Source organism: Symphalangus syndactylus, chromosome 13 (assembly GCF_028878055.3).
Source record: "Symphalangus syndactylus isolate Jambi chromosome 13, NHGRI_mSymSyn1-v2.1_pri, whole genome shotgun sequence".
In the NCBI taxonomy this organism is placed as follows: Eukaryota; Metazoa; Chordata; class Mammalia; order Primates; family Hylobatidae; genus Symphalangus; species Symphalangus syndactylus.
Genome location: NC_072435.2, coordinates 105731955 through 105758541, shown reverse-complemented (window position 1 = coordinate 105758541; position 26587 = coordinate 105731955). Strand labels below are relative to the sequence as shown.

At 41.3% G+C, this 26587-nt stretch overlaps 1 protein-coding gene across 3 annotated transcripts in view; it reads right to left on the bottom strand.

Annotated features, from left to right (window-relative positions):
* IFT81 (intraflagellar transport 81) overlaps positions 1–26587 on the bottom strand; it is a 105813-nt gene that overhangs the window by 14478 nt on the left and 64748 nt on the right. For 2 of the 3 annotated variants that reach the window (XM_055236365.2, XM_055236368.2), the window contains 4 exons: positions 22075–22203; positions 20419–20508; positions 2967–3053; positions 1395–1466 (listed from right to left, as the gene is read on the bottom strand). In XM_055236365.2, the coding sequence (XP_055092340.1) occupies positions 1395–1466; positions 2967–3053; positions 20419–20508; positions 22075–22203 (378 nt within the window). The remainder of the gene's footprint in view (positions 1–1394; positions 1467–2966; positions 3054–20418; positions 20509–22074; positions 22204–26587) is intronic. The other variant, XM_063614452.1, reaches the window with a different exon arrangement.

The following is a 26587-nucleotide window of genomic DNA, read 5'->3' as shown; positions in this document are numbered from 1 at the left end:
TTCCCAGACGGTGGGTGGCCGGGCAGAGGCGCTCCTCACTTCCCAGACGGGGCGGCCGGGCAGAGGCGCTCCTCACTTCCCAGACGGTGGGTGGCCGGGCAGAGGCGCTCCTCACTTCCCAGACGGTGGGTGGCCGGGCAGAGGGGCTCCTCACTTCCCAGACGGTGGGTGGCCGGGCAGAGGCGCTCCTCACTTCCCAGACGGTGGGTGGCCGGGCAGAGGCGCTCCTCACTTCCCAGACGGTGGGTGGCCGGGCGGAGGCGCTCCTCACTTCCCAGACGGTGGGTGGCCGGGCGGAGGCGCTCCTCACTTCCCAGACGGTGGGTGGCCGGGCGGAGGCGCTCCTCACTTCCCAGACGGTGGGTGGCCGGGCAGAGGCGCTCCTCACTTCCCAGACGGTGGGTGGCCGGGCAGAGGCGCTCCTCACTTCCCAGACGGTGGGTGGCCGGGCAGAGGCGCTCCTCACTTCCCAGACGGTGGGTGGCCGGGCAGAGGCGCTCCTCACTTCCCAGCCGGTGGGTGGCCGGGCAGAGGCGCTCCTCACTTCCCAGACGGGGCGGCCGGGCAGAGGCGCTCCTCACTTCCCAGACGGTGGGTGGCCGGGCAGAGGCGCTCCTCACTTCCCAGACGGTGAGTGGCCGGGCAGAGGCGTTCCTCACTTCCCAGACGGTGGGTGGCCGGGCAGAGGCGCTCCTCACTTCCCAGACAGGGCGGCCGGGCAGAGGCGCTCCTCACTTCCCAGATGGGGCGGCCAGGCAGAGGTGCTCCTTACCTCCCAGACGGGGCGGCCGGGCAGAGGCGCTCCCCACCTTCCAGATGGGGCGGCGGCCCGGCAGGGGCTGCAATCCCAGCACCCTGGCAGGCCAAGGCAGGCGGTCGGGGGGTAGAGGCTGCCGCGAGGCCAGACCACGCCACCGCCCTCCAGCCCGGGCAACACCGAGCACTGGGTGAGTGAGACTCCGTCTGTAGTCCCAGTACCTCGGAAGGCTGAGGCGGGCAGAGCACTCGGCGTCAGGAGCTGGCGACCAGCGTGGCCAAGATGGCGAACGCGTGCCTGCATCCAAAGGAGAAAAGGCAGGCAGCAGTGGCGCGCGCCGGCAGTCCCAGGCAGTCTGCGGCGCGGGCAGTAGCAAGCCGAGTAGATTGTAGCCGGGGCCAGAGAGGGGAAAGAAAGAAAGAAAGAAAGAAAGAAAGAAAGAAAGAAAGAAAGAAAGAGAGAGAGAGAGAGAGAGAGAGAGAAAGGAAGGAAGGAAGGAAGGAAGGAAGGAAGGAAAGAAGGAAGGAAAGAAGGAAGGAAGGAAGGAAGGAAGGAAGGAAGGCAGAAAGACTCAAGTTTTAGGGAAGACTTTGATATAGAAAAAACTCAGAAATGTTTTTGATCTACTTTTTCTTACCTTAATCATACAATTTGTATAATGGTATCTACTTTCTTCTTGAACACATTCTTCACGGAGTCTTCTAACTTCCTATAATATATAATTTTAGATAGGTGACATTATTGAAAGAATGAGACACATATGGCGACGATGACTTTAGATGTACAACAAAGGACTACCATCAGAGTCATTTCCTCTTCTGCAATTTTAACTTTGTTTATTCTAGCACGATAAGAGATAATCTTTTTCTAGAGAATACTCATATCACTCTATAACCTGCAAGTTCAATTGTATTTTTTGAGACAGAGTCTTGCTCTGTCACTCAGGATGGAGTGCAGTGGTGCAGTCTTGGCTCACTGCAACCTCCTCCTCACAGGTTCAAGCGATTCTCGTGCCTCAGCCTCCTGAGGAGCTGAGACTACAGGCACGTGCCACCATGCCTGGCTAATTTTTGTATTTTTAGTAGAGACGGGGTTTCACCATGTTGGCCAGGCTGATCTCGAACTCCTGGCCTCAAGTGATCCTCCCGCCCTGGACTCCCAAAGTGCTGGGATTACAGGCGTGAGCGACTGCACCTGGCCCAATCATACATTTATTAAGTACCTACTGTGTGTCCAGCACTGTTCTAAGTGCTGAGGACACAGAAGTGAACAGGCAGTTTCCCTGCTTTCACTGAAGTAGAAGAAACCAACATAAACAAGGAGACATAATGAAGGATATTTGAGATGGGGATAAGTACTATGAAGGAAATCCATCAGCAGAATGTGATAGAGGGACTGGGTGGGCCAGGCTGGGAAGGAGAGTGGGTAACATCAGGTGATCAGAGATCTCTGAGAGGCAGTGACACTGAGCCTGAGACCTAGCGATGAAAAGGAGAAGGGAGGGCAAAGAGTTAGGAGCAGAGTATATCATGCAGAAGGGAAGAGTACATGCAAAATCCCAAAGTGAAAACAAGCTTGGCCTGTTTGAAGTTCAGGAAGAAGGTCAGAGTGGCTGAAGCTCCATGGATGAGGAGTAGAGCACATGGACATGAAGTTCGTAAGGCAGGTGGGGCCTTGTAGACCATAGTTGGTGGTTAGATTTTATTTTAAGTGCAACAGGAAGCCAATGAAGGGTGGCAAAAATTTTAAACAGGTTTCTTAGGCTGCCCTATGAAGAATAAACCTTAGGAGAGCAAGAGTAGAAACAAGAGAATAGGTAAAAGTTGACTGTGGGAGGCCAGGCAGCAGATAATGAGCCTTGTACTTTGCTGGGAGTGGTACAGATGGGAAATTGTGTACAAATTAAAGAAATAGAGATCTCTGGAGCTTAGGAGACAGGCTTGGGAGATGATGATAAAGATTTGGGAATCTTTTGACATTGATGTAGTGAAAATGTGCATACACGGGCAGTATTTAAAACATTTTTTTTAGAGAGAGAGTCTTGCTCTGTGGCCCAGGCTAGAATGCAGTGGTGTGATCATAGCTCACTGTAGCCTCAAACTCCTGGGCTCAAGCAATCCTCCTGCTTCAGCCTCCAGAGTAGCTGGGACTACAGGTGTACACACAGGTAGTTTTTGCTAAATTGTTAAAATAAAAACTCTCTTCTTACCTGTTCTAATTTGGACCGATTGCTTTCGAGGCCTGCTGCACAGCTATCATACTGCGATTTCTTTTCATCACACTCCTGGGTCAGTTCCTAGTATAAAAAGGGAAAATGATTGAATAAGTGAAAAACAAAGGTCCCAAACATGGCTCTGAAACAATGCATGCCCTTGTCAGTCTTGTAACTTAACTCTAAGCTTCTTGGCGTACTTAAGAGTTATTTATGCAACAACCAGACATTTGAGAATTATGATAGATGAAGGTGCTGATAATAATAATAGCTACCATGTATTGAGCTGTGTGCCAGGTTCTTTGTTAGGAGCTGGGGAGACAATAGTGAATAAAGCAGCCAAAAATTCTTCCTCTCAAGTAACGTTCAAACAAGTAAACAGGCTGCTGAGAGCTATGATAGGAAAACATAAGGTGTTACAGAAGGCACACAGGACTCCTGGGAACCTAACCCAGGCTTGCGGATCAGTGGGGACAACTTCCTGGAGAAACTGATATCTAAGCTAATCACCAAGGATTAGTAAGAACAGTTAGGTGGAAGACGAACAAGGGGAAGGGAGTATTTAAAAAAAGGAACACTAAGTATAAAGGATTGAAAGCTACAGAGAACAAGAACAATTAAGAAACTTATAAGTAGTTTACTATGCTGGTTTATTTATTTCTTTTTTTGTTGTTGTTGTTGTTTTTTGAGACAGAGTCTCACTCTTTTGCCTAGGCTGAAGTGCAATGGTGCGATCTTGGCTCACTACAACCTCCGCCTCCTGGGTTGAAGCAATTCTCCTGCCTCAGACTCCAAAGTAGCTGGGATTACAGGCATGTGCCACCATGCCTGGCTAATTTTTATATTTTTAGTAGAGATGGGGTTTCATTATGTTGGTCAGGCCGGTCTTGAACTCCTGATCTCAGGTGATCCACCCGCCTCGGCCTCCCAAAGTGCTGGGATTACAAGCGTGAGCCACCGCACCCAGCCTATGCTGGCTTATTTCTGGGAAATGGTGAGGGGAAGCTGAAGACCTAGGCAGGGACTTAATTAGAAGAACTTCGTAAAACATTCTAGGGTGTTTGAAATTTACTACTGACAATAACTAAATCTCAAAACGGGACCTCAAAAGAGATATTGATACCACCATATAATGCTTGGAGAAAGTTCAGGGAGGCCAAGTACCTTGCCAAAGATTATACTGCTAAGAAAATGTGGAGTCTGCCCAGCGTGGTGGCTCATGCCTGTAATCCCAGCACTTCGGGAGGCCCAGGCGGGCGGATCATGAGGTCAAGAGATTGAGACCATCCTGGCCAACATGGTAAAACCCCATCTCTACTAAAAATACAAAAAAAATTAGCTGGGCATGGTGGCATGTGACTGTAGTTCCAGCTACTCAGGAGGCTGAGGCAGGAGAATCACTTGAACCTGGGAGGCGGAGGTTGCAGTGAGCCGAGATCACACCACTGCACTCCAACCTGGCGACAGAGTGAGACTTGGTCTCAAAAAAAAAAAAGGTGGAATCACAATTTGAATTCAGGTTAAGTAGTTTCTTTATTGCGAGGGGGCAGGGAGGAAATTTAAATTTTGTTTTCTTTAAGTCGTTTCAAAGTTTCTTCTAATGTAGTATTTTGAATGGGATAGTTTGAAAATCTCCTGCTACAAACACCTAGAAATGCTAAAAGTACAGCCATGCATGGGATGATGTTTCAGTCACAACGGACCACGTATATGATGGCAGTCCCATATGATTATAATGGAGCTGAAAAATTCCTTTCACCTTAGTGATATCATAGGCATCATAATGCCATAGTGCAACAAATTACTCATGTGTTTGTGGTGATGCTGGTGTAAACCAATCTATGTCAGTTGTATAGAAGTATAGCAATACAATTATGTACTGTATATAATACTTGATGATAATAAACCACTATGTTACTGGTTTATGTATTTACTATGCTTTTTTTATTGTTATTTTAGAGTGTACTGCTTTTACTTATAAAAAGTAAACTGTAAAACAGCCTCAGGCAGTCCTTCAGGAGGCATCCAGAAGAAGGCATTGTTATAGGAGATGACAGCTCCATGTGTGTTATTACTCCTGAAGACCTTTCAGTGGGACAAGATGTTTCAAGGTGGAAGACAGTGATATTGATTATCCTGACGTTGTGTAGGCCTAGGTGTGTGTGTCTTAGTTTTTAACAAAAAAGTTTAAGAAGTGAAAAAAGGCTGGGTGTGGTGGCACATTCTTGTAATTCCAGCACTGTGGGAGGCCAAGGGGGGTGGATTGCTTGAGCCCAAGAGTTTGAGACAAGCACAGGCAACATAGCAAGACCCCACCTCTGCTAAATAAATAAATAAATAAAAATTAGCCAGACTTGGTGGTATGTGCCTGTGGTCCCAGCTACTCCTTAGGCTGAAGTGACAGAGCTGCTTGAGGCCAAGAGGTTGAGGCTGCAGTGAGCCGTGATGGTGCCACTGCACTCAGCCTGGGCGACAAGAGCAAGAGCCTGTCTCAAAAAAAACCAAAAAACAAAAATTTTTTCACCTTTTTTTTTTTTGGAGACAGAGTTTTCTCTTGTCGCCCAGGCTGAAATGCAATGGTACGATCTTGGCTCACTGCAACCTCTGCCTCCCAGGTTCAAGCGATTCTCCTGCCTCAGCTTCCCGAATAGCTGGGACTACAGACATGTGCCACCACGCCCAGATAATTTTATATTTTTAGTAGAGACAAGGTTTCACCATGTTGGCCAGGATGGTCTTGAACTCCTGACTTCAGGTGATCTGCCCGCTTTGGCCTCCCAAAGTGCTGGGATAACAGGCATGAGCCACCGCACCTGGCCAAAAAAATTTTTTAAATAGAAAAAAGCATATAAAAGAAGGATATAAGGAAATAAAATATTTTCATACCACTATACGATGTGCTTGTGTTTTAAGCTGTTATTACAAAAAAGTAAAAAAAAAAATTTTTTTTTAATTAGAAGTTTATAAAGTAAGAAAGGTTTTCTTTAAATTTTTTTCAAGACAGAGTCTTGCTCTGTCGCCCAGGCTGGAGTGCAGTGGCGCGATCTTGGCTCACCGCAACCTCCGCCTCCCAAGTTCAAGCAATTCTCCTGCCTCAACCTCCCAAGTAGCTGGGATTACAGGCATGTGCCACCACACCCAGCTAATTTTTTTGTGTTTTTAGTAGAGATGGGGTTTCACTATGTTGGCCAGGCTGGTCTGGAACTCCTGACCACGTCATCCGCCTGCCTCAGCTTCCCAAAGTGTTGGGATTACAAGCGTGAGCCACTGTGCCCGGCCAAGAAAGCTACAGTAAGCTAAGGTTACTTTATTTTTTTAAAAAAGTATTTTACATAAATTTAGAGTAGTCTAAGTGTACATTGTTTCTGAAGTCTATCATAGTGTACGGTAATGTCCTAGACCTTCACATTCACTTATCACTCACTCATTGACTCAACCAGAGAAACTTCTAGTCCTGCAAGCTCCATTCATGGTAAGTTCCTTATAAAGGTATATCATTTTAAATATTTTATACCATAATTTTACTGTACCTTTTCTATGTTTAGATGGGTGTAGATACACAAATACTTACCATTGTGTAATAATTGACTACAGTATTCAGTATGGTCACATGCTGTACAGGATTGTAGCCTAGGAGCAATAGGCTATCTACCATATAGCCTAGATATGAGTAGGCTATACCATCTAGGTTTGTGTAAGTACACTCTATGGTGTTTGCACAATGATGAAATCACTCAATTATGCATTTCTTAGAATGTATCCTCATAATTAAGTGATGCATGGCTGCATCTACAAATGCTTGGTAAGATAGAGCAACAACCTTTCAAATCCCAAGCTGAACTGAACTCTCAAAGAAATAAAAGAAATTAACAGGACCAAAAAGAAAGGGTAACATTATGGCTACCCTTGGTGAAAGGAATTGGGAATGGCCAGTCTTGGTAACACAGTGATTTTAATGTTCAGGCAGAGCAGATGCAAAGCCTTAGGTCTGTGCAGAGTGGGAAGTTAGAACCGAGGACCCCACTGTAAATCTTAAGCTGTTTTTAACCTGTGAACCTGTGAGTAAAGGGTTAACACCATCCTGAAAATGACCTTGCGTGGTTTCCTGCTGCACGGTTTCCTTAGAAACAGGATAGTTAGCACAGATGAGTAATGTGTATGCTGCCTTTGTTGTGTGGGACTGCCTCTGGGCTGGGGTCACTAGTACAGAATAAAAGATTGCTGGAAGAAAGGGGATGTAGCTTCTATGTATCAAAGTGACCTACAGACACCCAAGGCTCTCAAAGGTGAAAGTCACATCCAAAGTGGGAAAAGGGGCTGCAGAGCCTACGTACTTAGGTAGCTGCTGGTCTCTCAATGAGATGAAGGTGCTATAGTTGATAAAATCCTTTTTTGGTCACAAGTCTTATGGTCAAATGGATCACTATGCAGCTGTGACAGTGATCACAGCTGTCCTCAGGCAGCTTTGGAGTTTGAATTTACCCTATCTACATGGTCTAGGAACTTCCAAGCTGAGAAATTAACTCAATATTAGCTCCAAGTTTGTGATATTTCTAAAACAGAAAAACTGCAAAACCACCGTAGAGGTATACACCCTCCATCCTGGCTGCCAGGATTCAAGAGACAAAGCTCTGTTAATGAAAGCTCACAGTCCCAAAGTATAAAACATGTAAGGGAAAAATCAATTCATTAGGAGTGAGAATCAGAAGATATAAATAACAGGACTATACCTAAAGGAACTTGGATACTAGAAGTAAGCCAACTAAATAAGTATATTTAAAATAATAAAAACTATAAAGGAGGAACTGAAAACAAAAGATTACAAAAAGTGAGGTCAGGTGCGGTGGCTCATGCCTATAATCCCAGCACTTTGGGAGGCGGAGGTGGCCAGATCACTTGAGGTCAGGAGTTTGACACCATCCTGGCCAACATGGTGAAACCCTGTCCCTACAAAAAATACAATAATTAGCCAGGCGTGGTGCACATGCCTGTAGTCCCAGCTACTCAGGAAGCTGAGGCAGAAGAATGGCTTGAACCTGGGACATGGAGGTTGCAGTGAGCTGAGACTGCAACACTGCACTCCAGCCTGGGCGAAGAGCGAGACTCAGTCTCAAAAAAAAAAAAAAAAAAGAAAGAAAAAGTGAGAAAAAATAAAAATGAAAAAGACAGTCATTGAAATTAAAAATTAAGTGGATGAAATAAACATGACACCTCTGAGGAAATAAAAGAATGAACTAAAACACAGAGCTGAAGAAATTATCTAGAATTCAACACAGAGAGACAAAAATATGAAAGTGAGATTAAGTAACAGGGAACAGAATAAATATCTCTAATATGAGTAGTTGGAAAACAGAGCGCAAAAAATGGGAGAGAAAATATCTGAAAGTATTATGTAGACTTTTTTCAGAATTCATGGAAGACACAAAACATAAATTTGGAAAAGTAAATAAAACTAAATATACACTCAAAACATGGTAGTGAAATTTGGACAATACCAAAGAAAAAGATAAAAATATGAAAACCAGTTATAGGGAAAATATTACCTAAAAATAAATGATAAACTGATAGCCGACCCTTCAACAAAATAAAAGAAAGCATGAAAATATTTTTTTTCTGACCAAGCCATTATTTAAAAGAAGAAAAAAAAAGATGGTTTACTTATTGTAATGATTCTTTACTGAGAACACTAAACACACACATATGCACACACACAAAACAAGGAAATTGTATTTCAGGAAAAAGAAAACTGAATCCAGAAATAAGGAGTAAAATACAAGCAGTGATGGTGAAAACTGCTAAATATATAGGTAAATCTAAACAGGAAATGATTATATAAAGTTGTAATTATAATGCTAACAACCACCATAACAACTACTTTTAGAGATGTACAAATAAAGAAATAAGGGCTGGGCATGGTGGCTCATGCCTGTAATCCCAGTACTTTGGGAGGCCGAGGTGGGCAGATCACCTGCGGTCAGGAGTTCGAGACCAGCCTGACCAACATGGAGAAATCCCATCTCTACTAAAAATACAAAATTAGCCGGGTGTGGTGGTGCATGCCTGTAATCCCAGGTACTCAGGGGGCTGAAGCAGGAGAATCGCTTGAACCCGGGAGGCAGAAGTTGCGGTGAGCCAAGGTTGCGCGCCATTGCACTCCAGCCTGGGCAACAAGAGCAAAACTCCATCTCAATAAATAAATAAATAAACAAAACAAACAAATAAATAAATAAAATGCCGGAGGATAACAACACACACGTAAGGTAGAAGAGGGTGTCAAATTATTCTAAGGTTCCTGTATTGTGGGGATGTTAACAACTTTAGACTTTGTTAAGTGAGGAATATATATATATATTTATTTATATTATATATATATTTATAATATATATATTTATTTATATTATATTATATATATATATAATATAATGATAAAAACCTAAGAGTAAATAATATCAGAATAGAAGATAAAAAAACAGAAAAAAGGGAAAAAAGAGAAAACAAAACAGGATTGGTACAATGGATGGTAAAAAAAAAAAAAAGCAAAGAGAAAACACAGTAAATAATAGGATGTACAGAATAGAAAAAAAAATTCAAATGCTTCAAAAATTAGAGTAAACATAAATGAGATTAAACTTACCAGTTAAAAGACAGATTCTCAAACTGGATGTAAGAAACTACACCCACACAAAATACATCAATCTATCTATCTATCAGTCTACCTACCTACCTACCTACCTATCTACCTACTTATCTACCCACCCACCTACCTACCTATCTACCTAGAGTGCAGGTCTTACTCTGTCATCCAGGTTGGATGCAGTGGTGCTATCACGTCTCACTGCAACCTCGAACTCCTGGGCTCAAGCTATCCTTCTGCCTCAGCCTCCCAAGTAGCTAAGACTATAGGTGTGTGCTCCCATGCTCAGCTAATTTTTTTACTTTTTGTAGAGATGGAGTCTTGCTATGTTGCCCAGGCTGGTATTGAAATCCTGGGCTCAAGAGTCTCCTAACTCAGCCTCCCAAAGTGCTAGGATTATAGTCATGAGCAACTGCTGCCTGGCCCTACATGCTATTTATGAGACATATATAAGACAAAAATAAGGACATAGGAAGCTGAAAGCAAACAGAAATAAGAAGCAATACTAATCATAAGAAAGCCGGCATATACGCTTTAATAGTAGACAAAAATAATACTCTGAGGCAAAAACCATTATGTACCATAATAAGGAATAAAGTTTAAAAATAAAGACAGAACATAAAATTCAACAGGAAGTTTTTTTTCCTTCTTTCTTTTTTTTAAAGACAAGGCTTCACTGTGTTGTCCAGGCTGGTATTGAACTCCTAGGCTCAAGTCATCTTCCTGCCTTGGCCCCCTGAGTAGCTAGGACTATAAGCATGTGCCATTACCCTGGGCTGGTTTTTGTTTTTTAACCAGGAAGATTTTGTTTGTTTTCTCTTTTTTTGAGACGGAGTCTCGCTCTGTCACCCAGGATGGAGCACAGTGGCATAATCTTAGCTCACTGCAACCTCTGCCTCCCAGGTTCAAGCGATTCTGCCACCTCAGCCTCCCAAGTAGCTGGGACTACAGGTGTGTGCCACCACAGCTGGCTAATTTTTGTATTTTTTGGTAGAGACGGAGTTTTGCCATGTTGGCCAGGCTGGTCTCGAACTCCTGACCTCAAGTGATCCACCCGCCTTCACCTCCCAAAGTGCTAGGATTACAGGCATGAACCACCACACCTCGTCTGTTTTGTTTTTTTGGTGTAATAAAATACACATAACAAAATTTGCCATTTTAACCATTTTTTAAGTGTACAATTCAGTTGGCATTAAGCACATTCACAGTGTTGGGCAACCATTACCACCATCCATCCATCTACACAACTCTTTTCATCTGAAAAAGTTTCAGTGAAATATTTTACCCATTCACTAGGAAGTTTAGAACACCACTTTTATAAGCCTGATCTGATGAACACATGGAGAACCCTGTACTCAACAACTGGAAAATAGACATTCTTTTCAAGATCGAGTTACCAAAAAAATTAAGTTGGCCTCAGATCTCTCCATAGCTACATTTAACCCTAGAAGATTGTGGAGCTACACTTAAAAAAAAATCCTCAAGGAAAGAAAGCATGATCTAATAGTCAAACGGCTGTTGAAATGTTTAGGCAATAAACTAGAACATGCAAGAACTCATCAGGGAATACTGTTCTTATGAGTCTTTTTGGAGGACTCAACTAGAGAACAAGTTCCAGGCAATCAAAAGAGAAGTGAGACAAAGGGCAGTCAGTGGATTGGTAATGAGCACTGGATCTAATAATTACAGGTCTAGAGCTGAAAACCAAAGTGAGAAGTAGAGTAATAGAGGAGAATGTAAATGTTACATGCAGTGACAAGATAGAAATGATACAACAAAGCCTTCAGAAGGAGAAAGGGAAAAGAAGGTGGAAGGTAGAACAAGTAAGCTGGTTTCCTCATTTTTTTAATTGCTAGGGGTGGGTGGGGGAATGTCAAAGAATATTGTTTAAAGCTAACAAGTCATAGTATAAGCATATTCAAGGTATAACGGCAAACACTAAGACAATACAATGTACTAAAATCAGGTGCTAGAGGAGAGGGAAGGAAGGGAGTAGGAACAAGAAATATACCAATTTCATGACTTCTCACAGTGGGGATTAATAGATGCCATCTAAAGAAATAAGTAATGAATAGTAGAGTTAAAAGGCTAAAACTAAACCATAAGCCAGAACACACACACATGAGGGGGAGCAGTCGGGGGATGAGTGAGGAGGGGAAAAAGGAGGAGAAGGAGATTTTTTATAGGCTTTAAAATTGAAAGCCAAACATAAAGTAATACCACCCAAACCAAATGTATCTGCATATTAATATATACATTTACCTATTAAAATAAACCTTTCAGATGATATGACACAGCAAAACCTAATTCAAGATCTATTCAAGAAACACACCAGAAACAAAATACTTTTTTTAAAAGTGGAAAGTATAAGGTGGGCAAAAAAAGTACAGCAACCAAATGTTAAAAAAAAAAGAAAGCGGATAATTTGATCTTGGTATCAGTCACGGTTGATTTCAGTCCTCCCACCTCCTGAAAAAAGCTTTTGTTTTTAGAAAGTAGAACAAAAGTGTGGAGAACAAATTTAAGATAGTTACTAAATAATTATCTGTTCATTAATTCTCAGAAAATTTCTGGAAAATACATATGGAGCTGTTAAGTCATGTGCTGGGGATGCTGAAAGAAATAATTTTTATTCTTTTCCTTAAATAACTCTGTATAGCTTTAATTATTGCTAAGAACATAATTTTACTTTTATATGAAAAAGTAATCAATAAATAATAGATATTTCATTGAAAATAAAAATTATCAGATTGCATACTCTAAAATATAAACAGGCTGGGTGTGGTGGCTCGCACCTATAATCCCAGCATTTTGGAAGCCTGAGGTGGGAGGACTGCTTGAGCCCAGGAGTTCGAGACTAGCCTGGCAACAGTAGATCCCATCTCTACTTAAAAAAATTAAATGAGAAGATGGCCGAATAGGAACAGCTCCGGTCTCCAGCTCCCAGCCCCAGCGACACAGAAGACGGGTGATTTCTGCATTTCTGCTTGAGGTACCAGTTTCATCTCACTAGGGAGTGCCTAACAGTGGGTTCAGGACAGTCGGTGAAGCGCACTGTGCGCGAGCCGAAGCAGGGCGAGGCATTGCCTCACTCGGGATGCGCAAGGGGTCAGGGAGTTCCCTTTCCTAGTCAAAGAAAGGGAAAACAGACGGCACCTGGAATATCGGGTCAGTCCCGTCCTAATACTGCGCTTTTCCAACGGGCCTGGAAAACGGCACACTAGGAGATTGTGTCCCGCACCTGGCTCGGAGGGTCCTATGCCCACAGAGTCTTGCTGATTGCTAGCACAGCAGTCTGAGATCACGCTGCAAGGCGGCAACGAGGCTGGGGGAGGGGCGCCCGCCATTGCCCAGGCTTGCTTAGATAAACAAAGCAGCCAGGAAGCTCGAACTGGGTGGAGCCCACCACAGCTCAAGGAGGCCCGCCTGCCTCTGTAGGCTCCACCTCTGGGGGCAGGGCACAGACAACCAAAAACTCAGCGAGAACCTCCACAGCCTTAAATGTCCCTGTCTGACTGACAGCTTTGAAGAGAGTAGTGGTTCTCCCAGCACGCAGCTGGAGATCTGAGAACGGACAGACTGCCTCCTAAAGTGGGTCCCTCACCCCTGAGCAGCCTAACTGGGAGGCACCCCCCCAGTGGGACAGACTGACACCTCATTCAACCGGGTACTCCTCTGAGACAAAACGTTCAGAGGAACTATCAGACAGTTGAATTTGTGGTCTCACGAAAATCCGCTGTTCTGCAGCCACCGGTGCTGACACCCAGCCAAACACGGTCTGGAGTGGACCTCTAGTAAACTCCAACAGACCTGCAGCTGAGGGTCTTGTCTGGTAGAAGGAAAATTAACAAACAGAAAGGACATCCACACCAAAAACCCATCTGTACATCACCATCATCGAAGACAAAAATTAGACAAAACCACAAAGATGGGGAAAAAACAGACCAAAAAAACTGGAAACTCTAAAAAACAGAGCACCTCTCCTCCTCCAAAGGAACGCAGTTCCTCACCAGCAACGGAACAAAGCTGGATGGAGGATGACTTTGATGAGTTGAGAGAAGAAGGCTTCAGACGATCAAACTACTCTGAGCTACGAGAGGAAATTCAAAACAATAGCAAAGAAGTTAAAAACTTTGAAAAAAAATTAGAAGAATGGATAACTAGAATAACCAATGGAGAGAAGGGCTTAAAGGAGATGATGGAGCTGAAAGCCAAGTTTCGAGAACTACGCGAAGAATGCAGAAGCCTCAGTAGCAGATGCGATCAACTGGAAGAAAGGGTATCGCTGATAGAAGATGAAATGAATGAAATGAAGAGAGAAGGGAAGTTTAGAGAAAAAAGAATAAAAAGAAATGAACAAAGCCTCCAAGAAATTTGGGACTATGTGAAAAGACCAAACCTACGTCTGATTGGTGTACCTGAAAATGATGGGGAGAATGGAACCAAGTTGGAAAACACTCTGCAAGATATTATCCAGGAGAACTTCCCCAATCTAGCAAGGCAGGCCAGCATTCAGATTCAGGAAATACAGAGAACGCCACAAAGATACTCCTCGAGAAGGGCAACTCCAAGACACATAATTGTCAGATTCACCAAAGTTGAAATGAAGGAAAAAATGTTAAGGGCAGCCAGAGAGAAAGGTCGGGTTACCCACAAAGGGAAGCCCATCAGACTAACAGCTGATCTCTCAGCAGAAACTCTACAAGCCAGAAGAGAGTGGGGGCCGATATTCAACATTCTTAAAGAAAAGAATTTTCAACCCAGAATTTCCTATCCCGCCAAACTAAGCTTCATAAGTGAAGGAGAAATAAAATACTTTACAGACAAGCAAACGCTGAGTGATTTTGTCACCACCAGGCCTGCCCTAAAAGGGCTCCTGAAGGAAGCACTAAACATGGAAAGGAACAACCGGTACCAGCCCCTGCAAAAACATGCCAAATTGTAAAGACCATCGAGGCTAGGAAGAAACTATAGCAACTAACGAGCAAAATAACCAACTAACATCATAATGACAGGATCAGATTCACACATAACAATATTAACATTAAATGTAAATGGGCTAAATGCTCCAATCAAAAGACACAGACTGGCAAACTGGATAAGGAGTCAGGACCCATCAGTGTGCTGTATTCAGGAAACCCATCTCACGTGCAGAGACACACATAGACTCAAAATAAAGGGATGGAGGAAGATCTATCAAGCAACTGGAAAACAAAAAAAGGCAGGGGTTGCAATCCTAGTCTCCGATAAAATAGACTTTAAACCAACAAAGATCAAAAGAGACAAAGAAGGCCATTACATAATGGTAAAGGGATCAATTCAACAAGAAGAGCTAACTATCCTAAATATATATGCACCCAACACAGGAGCACCCAGATTCATAAAGCAAGTCCTCAGTGACCTACAAAGGGACTTAAACTCCCACACAATAATAATGGGAGATTTTAACACCCCACTGTCAGCATTAGACAGATCAACGAGACAGAAAGTTAACAAGGATATCCAGGAATTGAACTCAGCTCTACATAAAGTGGACCTAATAGACATCTACAGAACTCTCCACCCCAAATCAACAGAATATACATTTTTTTCAGCACCACACCACACCTATTCCAAAATTGACCACATAGTTGGAAGTAAAGCTCTTCTCAGCAAATGTAAAAGAACAGAGATTATAACAAACTGTCTCTCAGACCACAGTGCAATCAAACTAGAACTCAGGATTAAGAAACTCAGTCAAAACCGCTCAACTACATGGAAACTGAACAACCTGCTCCTGAATGACTATTGGGTACATAATGAAATGAAGGCAGAAATAAAGATGTTCTTTGAAACCAACGAGAACAAAGACACAACATACCAGAATCTCTGGGACACGTTCAAAGCAGTGTGTAGAGGGAAATTTATAGCACTAAATGCCCACAAGAGAAAGCAGGAAAGATCCAAAATTGACACCCTAACATCACAATTAAAAGAACTAGAAAAGCAAGAGCAAACACATTCAAAAGCTAGCAGAAGGCTAGAAATAACTAAAATCAGAGCAGAACTGAAGGAAATAGAGACACAAAAAACCCTTCAAAAAATTAATGAATCTAGGAGCTGGTTTTTTGAAAAGATCAACAAAATTGATGGACCGCTAGCAAGACTAATAAAGAAGAAAAGAGAGAAGAATCAAATAGATGCAATAAAAAACGAAAAAGGGGATATCACCACCGATCCCACAGAAATACAATCTACCATCAGAGAATACTACAAACACCTCTATGCAAATAAACTAGAAAATCTGGAAGAAATGGATAAATTCCTCGACAAATACACCCTCCCAAGACTAAACCAGGAAGAAGTTGAATCTCTGAATAGACCAATAACAGGTTCTGAAATTGTGGCAATAATCAATAGCTTACCAACCAAAAAGAGTCCAGGACCTGATGGATTCACAGCTGAATTCTACCAGAGGTACAAGGAGGAACTGGTACCATTCCTTCTGAAACTATTCCAATCGATAGAAAAAGAGGGAATCCTCCCTAACACATTTTACGAAGCCAGCATCGTCCTGTTACCAAAACCTGGCAGAGACATAACCAAAAAAGAGAATTTCAGACCAATATCCTTGATGAACATTGATGCAAAAATCCTCAATAAAATACTGGCAAACCGAATCCAGCAGCACATCAAAAAGCTTATCCACCATGATCAAGTGGGCTTCATCCCTGGGATGCAAGGCTGGTTCAACATACGCAAATCAATAAATGTAATCCAGCATATAAACAGAACCAAAGACAAAAACCACATGATTATCTCAATAGATGCAGAAAAGGCCTTTGACAAAATTCAACAACCCTTCATGCTAAAAACTCTCAATAAATTAGGTATTGATGGGACGTATCTCAAAATAATAAGAGCTATCTACAACAAACCCACAGCCAATATCATACTGAATGGGCAAAAACTGGAAGCATTCCCTCTGAAAACTGGCACAAGACAGGGATGCCCTCTCTCACCGCTCCTATTCAACATAGTGCTGGAAGTTCTGGCCAGAGCAATCAGGCAGGAGAAGGAAATAAAGGGTATTCAATTAGGAAAAGAGGAAGTCAAATTGTCCCTGTTTGCAGATGACATGATTGTATATCTAGAAAACCCCATTGTCTCAGCCCAAAATCTCCTTAAGCTGATTAGCAACTTCAGCAAAGTCTCAGGATACAAAATTAATGTACAAAAATCACAAGCATTCTTGTACACCAATAACAGACAAACAGAGAGCCAAATCATGAGTGAACTCCCATTCACAATTGCTTCAAAGAGAATAAAATACCTAGGAATCCAACTTACCAGGGATGTGAAGGACCTCTTCAAGGAGAACTACAAACCACTGCTCAATGAAATAAAAGAGGATACAAACAAATGGAAGAACATTCCATGCTCATGGGTTGGAAGAATCAATATCGTGAAAATGGCCATACTGCCCAAGGTAATTTATAGATTCAATGCCATCCCCATCAAGCTACCAATGACTTTCTTCACAGAATTGGAAAAAACTACTTTAAAGTTCATATGGAACCAAAAAAGAGCCCGCATCGCCAAGTCAATCCTAAGCCAAAAGAACAAAGCTGGAGGCATCACGCTACCTGACTTTAAACTATACTACAAGGCTACAGTAACCAAAACAGCATGGTACTGGTACCACAACAGAGACATAGATCAATGGAACAGAACAGAGCCCTCAGAAATGATGCCGCATAGCTACAACTATCTGATCTTTGACAAACCTGACAAAAACAAGAAATGGGGAAAGGATTCCCTATTTAATAAATGGTGCTGGGAAAACTGGCTAGCCATATGTAGAAAGCTGAAACTGGATCCCTTCCTTACACCTTATACAAAAATTAATTCAAGATGGATTAAAGACTTATATGTTAGACCTAAAACCATTAAAATCCTACAAGAAAACCTAGGCAATACCATTCAGGACATAGGCGTGGGCAAGGACTTCATGTCTAAAACACCAAAAGCAATGGCAACAAAAGCCAAAATCGACAAATGGGATCTCATTAAACTAAAGAGCTTCTGCACAGCAAAAGAAACTATCATCAGAGTGAACAGGCAACCTACACAATGGGAGAAAATTTTTGCAACCTACTCATCTGACAAAGGGCTAATATCCAGAATCTACATTGAACTCAAACAAATTTACAAGAAAAAAACAAACAACCCCATCAAAAAGTGGGCAGAGGACATGAACAGACACTTCTCAAAAGAAGACATTTATGCAGCCAAAAAACACATGAAGAAATGCTCCTCATCACTGGCCATCAGAGAAATGCAAATCAAAACCACAGTGAGATACCATCTCACACCAGTTAGAATGGCCATCATTAAAAAATCAGGAAACAACAGGTGCTGGAGAGGATGTGGAGAAATAGGAACACTTTTACACTGTTGGTGGGACTGTAAACTAGTTCAACCATTGTGGAAGTCAGTGTGGCGATTCCTCAGGGATCTCGAACTAGAAATACCATTTGACCCAGCCATCCCATTACTGGGTATATACCCAAAGGACTATAAATCATGCTGCTATAAAGACACATGCACACGTATGTTTATTGCGGCACTATTCACAATAGCAAAGACTTGGAGCCAACCCAAATGTCCAACAACGATAGACTGGATTAAGAAAATGTGGCACATATACACCATGGAATACTATGCAGCCATAAAAAATGATGAGTTCGTGTCCTTTGTAGGGACATGGATGAAACTGGAAAACATCATTCTCAGTAAACTATCGCAAGGACAAAAAACCAAACACCGCATGTTCTCACTCATAGGTGGGAATTGAACAATGAGAACTCATGGACACAGGAAGGGGAACATCACGCTCCGGGGACTGTTGTGGGGTGTGGGGAGGGGGGAGGGACAGCATTAGGAGATACACCTAATGCTAAATGACGAATTAATGGGTGCAGGAAATCAACATGGCACATGGATACATATGTAACAAACCTGCACATTGTGCACATGTACCCTAAAACCCTAAAGTATAATAAAAAAATAAAATAAAAAAAAAAAAAAAAAATTAAATGAATAAAAAAAATGAATATTTCAGTTTTTTCCTACATATTAGGAATTATATATAATTATTCCATTTAATTACATATAATTTGTAGAACTGCTCCTAAGAAAATAAACATAAAACTTTTCAAAATGCTATTCTAATTCTAGATGACTATAATAGATCTAGATAAATATAAGTTAGACATCTTTCATTGTTGATATGGTTTGGATCTCTGTCCCTGCCCAAATCTCATGTCAAACTGTTACCTCCAATGTTGGAGGTGGGGCCTGGTGGGAGGTGATTGGATTGTGGGGGTGAAATTCTCATGAATGGTTTAGCACCATTCTCTTGGTGCTGTTTTCATGATAGTGAGTGAGTTCTCATAAGATCTCGTTGTTTAAAAGTGTGAGGCCCCTCCCCCCACCCCCTTGCTGCTCTAGCCATGTGATATGCCTGCTCTTTCTTTGCCTTCTGCCATGATTGTAAGCTTCCTGAGGCCTCCCTAGAGGGTGAGTAGATGCCTGCATCATGCTTCCTGTATAGCCTGTAGAACCATGAGCCAATTAAGCCTTTTATCTTTAGAAATTACTTAGTCTCAGGTATTTATTTACAGCAATGAGAGAACAGACTAATCCAGTTGTGATGCTCTAATATTCAAACAGCTGTTAACATTCAAATTTAGAAAAAAAATGCAAGTATCACACAAAGGAAATATATTAACACTTCCCTATAAAATTTCCGAATAGTTGAGGGTTGTCCATTAAAGTAAGTTACATATTTTTAAGTATTCCTGCTCTTCAAAAGTGTCATAATGTATTTTTGTAGTTTCAAGTATTAAATATAGTTAAACAAGTTAAAAAATAGTATTAAAAACAGAGAACAGTGAATGTCAAATGGTGGAGGCAGTCTGATCTGGATTTGTAGAGGGCATTTACCTTCTGACAATTTATCTTTAAAGCAGTGGTTAGAACTAGTTTCCAAGTAATGGTATTTTATCACTTCTCATAATCTATCATAGTTTGCTGTGCACCGTGCCTCCTAGCAGTGCAAGTTCATTAATCTAAAGTTAACCTGTCACCACTTGTGGGCAGACTCTGAGCTTTTACCTGGACACAGAAGAATGTGACTTCATATTTATAGCTTTAACGCCCATATGATTTAAAGAAAAATATCTCCTCTGGCTGAATTTGTGGATTTTAGCTTAAACTACTTTTTCTCTGTCTCCTCTGCCTCCAATAATTTATGGCTAAATAAGCAGCATAAATTAAACAAAAACCTTTGGAGGTCATTTTTTGGGGCAGGGGTGGGAGACAGGGTCTCACTCTGTCACCCCAGCTGGAGTACAGTGGTATGATCATGGCTCACTGCAATCCTGACCTTCTGGGTTCAAGCAATCCTCCCACCTCAGCCTTCTGAGAATCTGAGGCTACAGGTGCATGCCACCAAGCTCAGCTAATTTTTTTATTTTTTGTAGAGACAAGGTCTTGTTGTTAGCCAGGCTGGTCTCGAATTCCTGGGCTCAAGTGATCATCCTCCTGTCTCAGCCTCCCAAAGTGCTGGGATTACAGGCATAAGCCACCACACCTGGCCTGTATGTCATGTTTTAATTCTCTTCTGAAGAATCATATCAATAAGATAATAATGATAATTTGTTTTCTATATTACCCAAGTAAAATATTCGGGGTTCTAACTAGCACATGTGAATAAGATAGAACACTAAAAGTACCATAAAATCAAATTACTCGATAATATCAAAAACTTACTTCACATTTTTGACGCAACCATCGCAGCTCTTTTATAACTGAGGCAAGAGCTGACTTCTTTTCAGATACCAATGAATTCAGCTTTTTCACCTGTTATTTAAACAAAAAATATAACACCTAAAAAAGAATTCAAAAGAAGAAAAATACTACATGCATAAAGATATTAATTTCAGTGTTAAATATAAGAGCAAAAAACTGCAAATTACTTCAGTCCCAAACAACAGAGAAGTGCTTTAGAAAATCCTGATTCCTCAGCAAGGTGGAAAACTATACTATTTAATCATTCAAAATGTCAGTTCTCAAGACCGTAAACCATTATGGGAAAATCTTTATGATTTAACATTGAATAAATGTATTACAAAATTGCCTTATACAACTATAATCATGATGTATTATTTATGTAGGCATATAAAATATACATAAATATTGATGGAGTGATATTCAAAATACTACAGTATAGTCCAAATAGCATAAGTAATGATCCATCAGAATGGACACGAGTCAGAGAGATGAATGGGGTCTTTTTTTTTTTTTGAGACAGAATCTTGCTTGGTTGCCCAGGCTGAAGTGCAATGGCGTGATCGCAGCTCACTGCAACCTCTGCTTCCCAGGTTAAAGTGATTCTCATGCCTCAGCCTCCTGAGAAGCTGGAACTACAGGCGTGCGACACCATGCCCGGCTAATTTTTGTATTTTTAGTAGAGATGGGGTTTCACCATGTTGGCCAGGCTGGTCTCGAACTCCTGACCTCAAGTGATCCACCCGGCTCGGCCTCCCAAAGTGCTGGGATTACAGGTGTGAGCCACCACGCCCGGCCTGAACAGGGTCTTATATGCTAACCGTTTTAGGAGTTAGATTGTGATGAGATCCAGAGGGTTCTGGGGGAATGGCCAATGTGGACAAGGCTTCTGGAGGGGGGTACTCTGAGGGTTTGGGGCAGCTATTTACCAACAAGTAATATAAGATTTCAACATTTTAATGCCTGGTGAAAGTGTACTAGTGCAATCTGATTGAATACCAGTCCTGAAAATGGAAAGATTCTAAGAACATATACAACAATGAAATAATTCTATTAGGGTGGTATGATCTGGGAAAACTTATTTTTCTTCTTAAATATTTCTTTAATGTTATGTAACTTTTGCACATTAAAAAAACAGAAAATGCATAAACTATTAGAATTTGAACAAACTTACTAGAATGAAAAAAATTCAAGAGATTGATAAAGACAGATGAGACTGGGTGCAGTGGCTCACGCCTGTAATCCCAGCGCTTTGGGAGGCCAAGGCAGGTGGATCACCTGAGGTTGGGAGGTGGAGACCAGCCTGCCCAACATGGTGAAACCCTGTCTCTACTAAAAATACAAAAATTAGCCGGGCATGGTGGCACACACCTGTAGTCCCAGCTACTTGGGAGGCTGAGGCATGAGAATCACTTGAACCCCAGAGGTGGATGTTACAGTGAGCCAAATTCACGCCACTACACTCTAGCCTGGGCAATAGAGTGAGACTCTGCCTCAAAAAAAAAAAAAAAAAAAAAAGATGAAAGAATATAATGTGCAGAAATTAACAGGTGAATGTTTCACTGAAAATAAAACTAACACAAAACACCTGCCTTCTAGCTACACAATAAAAGAAAATTTAAATAAAAGTATCATCACCATTTCAGACATATCATCCAATGTTCGTCCTTTCATTTCATCAACTTCACTCTTCAGTGCAGATATTCTTTCTAGCTCTTCTTGGGTGTAACTATATCCAGATATACTCTTTTTCTCCTCCATAGTTTGCTATAAGTAAAAAATAAAAAGGCCACGAAACGTGTCAAAATCTTGCTGGCTCCCATAAGAAATGTACAAATTTCATACATTAACAAAAAATTGTAAATAGAATTAATTAGTTTAGAATCCTAAAGGACAATCTTCATTGACTTCAATTATTATTTCATTCAATTACATGCCTTTATATATTATAAACCTATGGTATCTTCAGGTACATAGGAAGTATTTCTAATCGTAGACTTTATAATAATGTTATGTACTTAGCACAGAACCTAAAACATACGATACATTCAATAAACATTTGATGAAAGAATGAATTCTCAAATGATATGTTCACTCATCCAATATTTATTATATATGTAAATGTGCCAATCACAGTTCTAGGCACCAGGTATACGGCAGTGAATAGAACAGGAAAAAAAAATCCCTTCCCTCACAGAGCTTACTACTAGTGGGAATAAATAAGCAATATGTAAATAAGTAAATAAATAAATATAGTATAACCAGAAGGTGGTTAGAGAAGATGATCCTGAGAAGATGACATCTGATCAAAGCCCTGTAGGAAGTGAGGGAATCAGCAAGTGCAAAAGCTGGGAGCAAACTTGACCAGTTCAAGAAACAGTAAGGAGGTGCAGTGAGAATAAGGTGGGGGTGAAGGAGGGGTTACATGGGGCTCAGCTGGTTTGCTGGGTCTCAGTGTACATCTATTGTCCCTTGCACTCTCAAAAAGTATCCTACTTTAGATAATAAGTTATATTGTTATCTTATTTTTAAGCTGATGAAAGAGCTTTGTTTTATTTAAAATGAGATGGGCAGCTGTTGAAAGGTTCAGAGTTAGGGCAATTTTAAAATGATCACTTTAACACCTGTGTTGAGATCGGGCTAGGTAGGAGCAGGGAGGCCAATTAGAAGACTGTCTCAATAGTTAAAGAAAATGGTAGCATGAATCAGGGTGGTGGTGACAGAAGTAATGAGAAATGGTTCTGTGTATATTTTGAAGGCAGATCCAACAAGATAATGTGACAAATTTGATGTAGGGATGTGAACGCAAGTAAGGGATAAAGAATGAGTTCAAGGTTTCTGACTTGAGAGACTAACAGGATGAAGTTTCCATTTGTTGAGATGAAGAAGAACGGGGAAGACTAGTTTGAGTAGGTGGTGCAGATCAGAAGTTTATTTTTGGACATGTTAAAAATTTGAAATATATATTAGATATCCAAATGGAGAGGTCAAGATGTTATATGTGTAAGACTGGAATTAGGCCAGGCGCGGTGGCTCACGCCTGTAATCCCACCACTTTGGGAGGCTGAGGCAGGTGGATCCCCTAAGGTCAGGAGTTTGAGACCAGACTGGCCAACATGGCGAAACCTTGTCTCTACTAAAAATACAAAAATTAGCTGGATGTGGTGGTGGGCACCTGTAATCCCAGCTACTTGGGAGGCTGAGGCAGGAGAATCACTTGAACCCGGGAGATGGAGGTTGCAGTGAGCTGAGATTGCACCACTGTACTCCAGCCTGGGCAACAGAGTGAGACTCTGTCTCAAAAATAAATAAATAAATAAATAAAAAGGACTAGAATTAGAGGAGAAATCTAGGCTGGAGATATAAATTGGTGAGTTGTCACAATATAAGAGGGGGCCTTTGCAACCATGAGACAGGATAAGATCACCAAGGAAGTAAAGATAGAAAGGAGATCCAAGGTCTAAGCCTAGGGAACCCCAATATTTAAACTTTAAAGAAATGATAAGAAATCAGCAATAGAATAGGAATAGGAGTGTTAGTTTGGAAGAAAAACCAGGAAAGTGTAGTGTCTTAGAAGACAGAAGAAGAAGTTTTACAGGAATATGGAGTGATCAACTATGCTAAATGCTGCTACTAGGTCAAGTAAGAAAAGGACTAATAATTAATCATTGGATTTGGTAATGTGAAGGTATTGGTGACCTGACAAAAGACTTTTTTTTTTTTTGAGACGGAGTCTTGCTCTGTCACCCAGGGTGGAGTGTAGTGGTGCAATCTTGGCTCACTGCAACCTCTGACTCCCGGGTTCAAGTGATTCTCCTGCCTCAGCCTCCCAAGTAGCTGGGATTACAGGTGCGTGCCACCATGCCCAATTTTTTTTTTTTGTATTTTTAGTAGAGACAGGGTTTCACTATGTCAGCCAAGATGGTCTTGATCTCCTGACCTCATGATCCACCCACCTTGGCTTCTCAAAGTGCTGGGATTACAGGCGTGAGCCAGCGTGCCCAGCCTGACAAAAGACATTTTAGTGGAATGGTAAGTGCAAAAACTGTATTGAAGAGAGTTCAAAAAAGAATGAAAGAACCAAAAGGAAAGAAAGACAAGGAAAGACAGAATGGAAGAAGAGTTAAGATTCTGGCCTGTCAATAGGACTGGGACCTAAAGGGGTAGAGGGAACTACAGAGAATTAGCCCCAAATTCTGTATGCAGTTTCCTCTTTAGGCATTACCAAATCTTAGGATATGCACAAGCAGAGTAAGACTCTCAAAAACCAAGTGGAAATAGCAGATGGGTTATTAAAGAGCTGAGCAAAGATTGTAGCAGTCTCACAGTACTAGGGAGATAAAGGTAGGAATTCAAGACTTTCCAGGGTGCACAGGCTTTGGTAAATGACTCACATTATCAGCTGAAAACCTAGAAGGTCTACTCCTTAGAAGGTCTATAACCTAGGAGTAAGACCTACATCCTTGGAGTAAGGACCACTTCCTAAAGTCTCTACCACAGGTATAAGAACTGTATCTTTGGATTAAGAGAAAACTGGAGAAATACCAGTTTAAGAAAAACAAAAAACAAAACAAAACAAAAAAACCTACCCTCAACTTGATCAAGGTAACTTTCCAGAAAAAAATTAAATCCTCCTTATAGAAAAACAAATATAGTCAGAGCTTCTAAAATTTAATGACACTTTACACCCAACATTCAATAAAAAATTACTAAGTAAGCAAAGTAATAGACCCAAATGAATGAAAATCAAAAGAAAAAAATACATGGCCAGGAACAGTGACTTATGCATGTAATCCCATCACTTTGGGAGGCCGAGAAGGGCAGATCACTTGAAGTCAGGAGTTCAAGACCAGCCTGGCCAACATGGTGAAATTCCGTCTTTACTAAAAATACAAAAAATTAGCCGGGTGTGGTGGTGGGTGCCTGTAGTCCCAGCTACTCAGGAGCCTGAGGTGGGAGAATCACTTGAACCCAGGAGGTGGAGGTTGCAGTGAGCCACGATCACACCACTGCACTCTAGCCTGGGTGATAGAGTGAGACTCTGTCTCAAAAAACAAACAAACAAAAACAGACAACAGGAATAGTTGCTCAAATAAATTTCAGACATGAACTTTAAAATAGCTGAGATTAATATATTCAAGAAAATAAACAAAAAGTTGAAGAATGTTACAAATAACTGCAATCTATAAAATTGAATCATATGGAAATTCTAAAACTGAGAAATATAATAATTGATATTAAGAATTCAACAAATGAATTAAATAACAGACTAGACACACAAAAAAGAAGACGATTAATCAACTGGAAAAATAGCACCATAGAAAAAAATACAGATTGAATCACAGAGAGGAAAAAAATAATAGAAAATGAAAAAAAGAAAAAGAAAAACATAAAGCCCATAAGAAATACATGGAAAATGGTGAAAATGTCCAACATGCATGTAGTTGGAGTTAAAGTAAAAGAGGACAGAATGAGATTGTAGTAATAATTGAAGAAATACTGGGCTGGGCATGGTGGTTCATGCCTGTAACCCCAGCCTTGGGAGGCAAGGCAGGTGGATCGTTTGGACCCAGGAGTTCAAGACCAGCCTTGGCATCATGGCAAAACCCTGTCTCTAAAAAAACTACCAACAATACACACACACACACAAAAAGGCTGAGCATGGTGGCTCGGGCCTGTGGTCCCAGCTGCTTAGGAGGCTGAGGTGGGAGAATCGCCTGAGCCCAGGAAGTAGAGGCTGCAATGAAACGAGATCACAGCACTGCACTCCAGCCTGGGCAACAGAGTGAGACCCTGTCTCAAAAAAAACAAAACAAAAACAGAAAAGAAAAGAAAGAAAGAGAGAAAGAAAGAAAGAAAGAAAGAAAGAAAGAAAGAAAGAAAGGAAAGACATAAATAAATAAATAAACATTGGCTGAGAACTTTTCAAAAATGAACAAAGACATCAAGCCACATATTCAGGAAGCTTTACAGACCTTAAGCCAGGTGAATAAAAAAGAAAATCACACCTAGAAAAGTTATAGTAAAACCACTGAACAACCAAACACAGAGAGAAGATCTTAAAAACAACCAGAGAATAACAGAGTACCTTAAAACAAACAAATAAGATGTATAGTTGATGTTATGAAATAAATAATGCAAGTCAGAAGAC